Raw genomic sequence first — 2,408 nt, 5'->3', positions numbered from 1 at the left:
TGGCCTGATAGGTGAGATACAACAATGGGGAAATTATTCAAGGCAGCAAAAGTATATTGGCTGAAGTGATGGACAATGTAATCTCAGGTGGATGAGGAAAAACCAAACCAAATCAAACCAATCCAAGGTTATAACCTTCAAGTTGATCCTAACTCGTAGCAACCCTGTAGGGCAGAGTAGAACTGCCACATATGGTTTTCAGAGCTTTCACTCTTTAAAGACGTGGGCTGCCACATCTTTCTCCTGTGGAGTGGCTGGTAAGCTTGAACCAAGGGGCCACCCGGGCTCCTAAGCCAAAGAGTGAGCAGATGAGAAGGCTGATAGGAATAGAGGGGTCTATGCATTCCAGAAATGTTTATTAACTGCAATGTGCCCAAGAATCACTTAGGAATGGACAAATCCTGACCAGCTACCACAGGCCTGGGGTGAAAATTATCATCTGCATTTTCAACAATGACGCAAATTGATTCTGAATCAAAGACCATCTTTTAAAAATCGTGGATTTGAAATTCTACTAATTTAAAGAAGTGAGATTTTGAGAGTTGCTGAGAGAGAGAGAGGAAGAACAAGCAAGCAAGGGTGAGAGCTGGGGTAGGCGGTTCCAATGGGAGGTGACTAATTTATGAGTCCTCAAGGTGAAGCAGCCAGAATGATGAGTTTCAAGATGTGTCAAGGGAGTGGGTATCTGTGTCAAGGGAGGAGGTCAAGGCTAGAAAACTTGGGTAATGCATGTGGACCTTGACATTGCCCCACATGCTGGTGGAACATGTGTGCGCAAAGCTCAAGGCCAGTGGCAAGTGAAAGGGAGGGAAGGAACTACAGATTCGAAGACAGAGCAAAGACCGGGCACAAAGGTGATGGCAGGGAGTCTGCACCGAATGACACAAAACTGGCTCCCATTAACTGAGTCTTTATGGCGCCAGGCTTTACACTTATTAGTTCTTTCAATTCTCACAAGCAATCATACGAAGTTGGTGCTTTTTTACGCTCCCTTCATGGCGAGGAAAAGGAAGCCCAGACACCCTGCACCTCCAAGTTCTCATCCACTCTGCTGCCGAGTGCCGCCAACATGGCAGCAGGAGGTGTGTGGGCAGATGTCAGTTGCAAAAGTAAAATCAGATTCCCTGAATATTGTTAGGAGTGGGGATAACTTCTCTGGAAAAAGGATGGATATTGCCTCTGAATTCCATTTGTATTTAAAAAAAAAAAAAAGGTTTTCAAGTATCCAGCAGGTGGCAGCACTAACAATTCCATCTGCAATCTCGCCATAAACACCCAATGCAGTCGGCTTCCATCAAGACTTCTGCTTTTTCCAGGCCTTGATGATTTCTTCAGCAGCATCCAGTGTACTGTCTTTCTGTAAGTCAATGAGAGAACCATTCTTACATGTCAAAATAAAGTAACGATGATGTAAAGATTTTAATGGAAAAAAAAATCCAGAACACAAATAAAGATTAAGTGAACAATACTTTTCAAAGTGAAATTGCAAAGGCAAAAAACTCCTCAAAGGAAACAATGACTCAATGTAAGATTACAGAAACAAGTCAAAGAGAGCTTACATTGAAAAATAATATGTAACCCGCTCTAGCCATCCCTCCTAATTTCTCTTCATCCCCCCAAACCACCTTCTATGGCCATATGTGGTTTTACTGCTAATGGTTACCACCCCAATCTCTAACAGCTTAGGCTTTTATTTCTTAATCAACTTCAGGAATCTCCACCAACATCTCTGAACAAAGAAAATGTGTTAAAATAGTCCTCTCCTATCTAGCTTTTTACCACTTGTTTGTCGGTTTGTCTTACTGTGGTGGCTTGTGTGTTGCCATGGTGCTGCACGCTATGTCACTGGTATTTCAAATACCAGCAGGGTCACCCAAAGAGAACAGGTGTCAGGGGAGCTTTCAGACAAAGAGCACACTGAAAAGAAGGAATAGGCTGTCCACTTCTGAGGAATTAGACACTGAAAACCTTACGCACAGCATCAAAACATTGTCAGATGCAGAAAACCTCTTGAACAGAAGCAGAACGTTGTCAGAGATAGTGCTGGAAAATGAACCCTCAGGTCAGACGGCATTCAAGATGTGACTGAGGAAGAGCTGCCTTCTCAAAGCAGAGTCGACCACAGTGATGCACATGGAGGAAAGCCTGCGGGAGTCACGCCTCTGGGATCTTCATGTGTTGACGGGGCACAACTCAAAATGAGAAGAAAAAGCGGCAAACCCCCACTAATAATCAGAAGTTGGAATGTACTAAGTATGAATCTAGGAAAATTGGAAGTTGTCACAAAGGAAATGGAATGCAAAGTGATGGACATCCTAGACATTAGTGAGCTGAAATTTTGAATAGAAAAATAATATAGCTTATTGTGCTGAGAATGACACAATCAGGAAGAATGGAGTTGAATTCAT

The 2,408-nt window shown here is 43.0% G+C and overlaps 1 protein-coding gene across 3 annotated transcripts in view; it reads right to left on the bottom strand.

The window, feature by feature from the left end:
- Nucleotides 1-339: 339 nt before the first annotated feature.
- Nucleotides 340-2,408, bottom strand: part of KYAT3 (kynurenine aminotransferase 3) — a 73,212-nt gene continuing 71,143 nt past the window's right edge. For all 3 annotated transcript variants that reach the window (XM_045291987.1, XM_045291986.1, XM_004699589.3), the window contains exon 13: nt 340-1,357. In XM_045291987.1, the coding sequence (XP_045147922.1) occupies nt 1,295-1,357 (63 nt within the window). In that variant the 3' untranslated portion in view covers nt 340-1,294. The remainder of the gene's footprint in view (nt 1,358-2,408) is intronic.

This window comes from Echinops telfairi, unplaced genomic scaffold (assembly GCF_000313985.2).
Source record: "Echinops telfairi isolate 266 unplaced genomic scaffold, ASM31398v2 ScPeMD7_443;HRSCAF=831, whole genome shotgun sequence".
Lineage (NCBI taxonomy): Eukaryota > Metazoa > Chordata > Mammalia > Afrosoricida > Tenrecidae > Echinops > Echinops telfairi.
The sequence above is the reverse complement of the archived record's forward strand: the minus strand, read 5'-3'. Positions and strand labels throughout refer to the sequence as shown.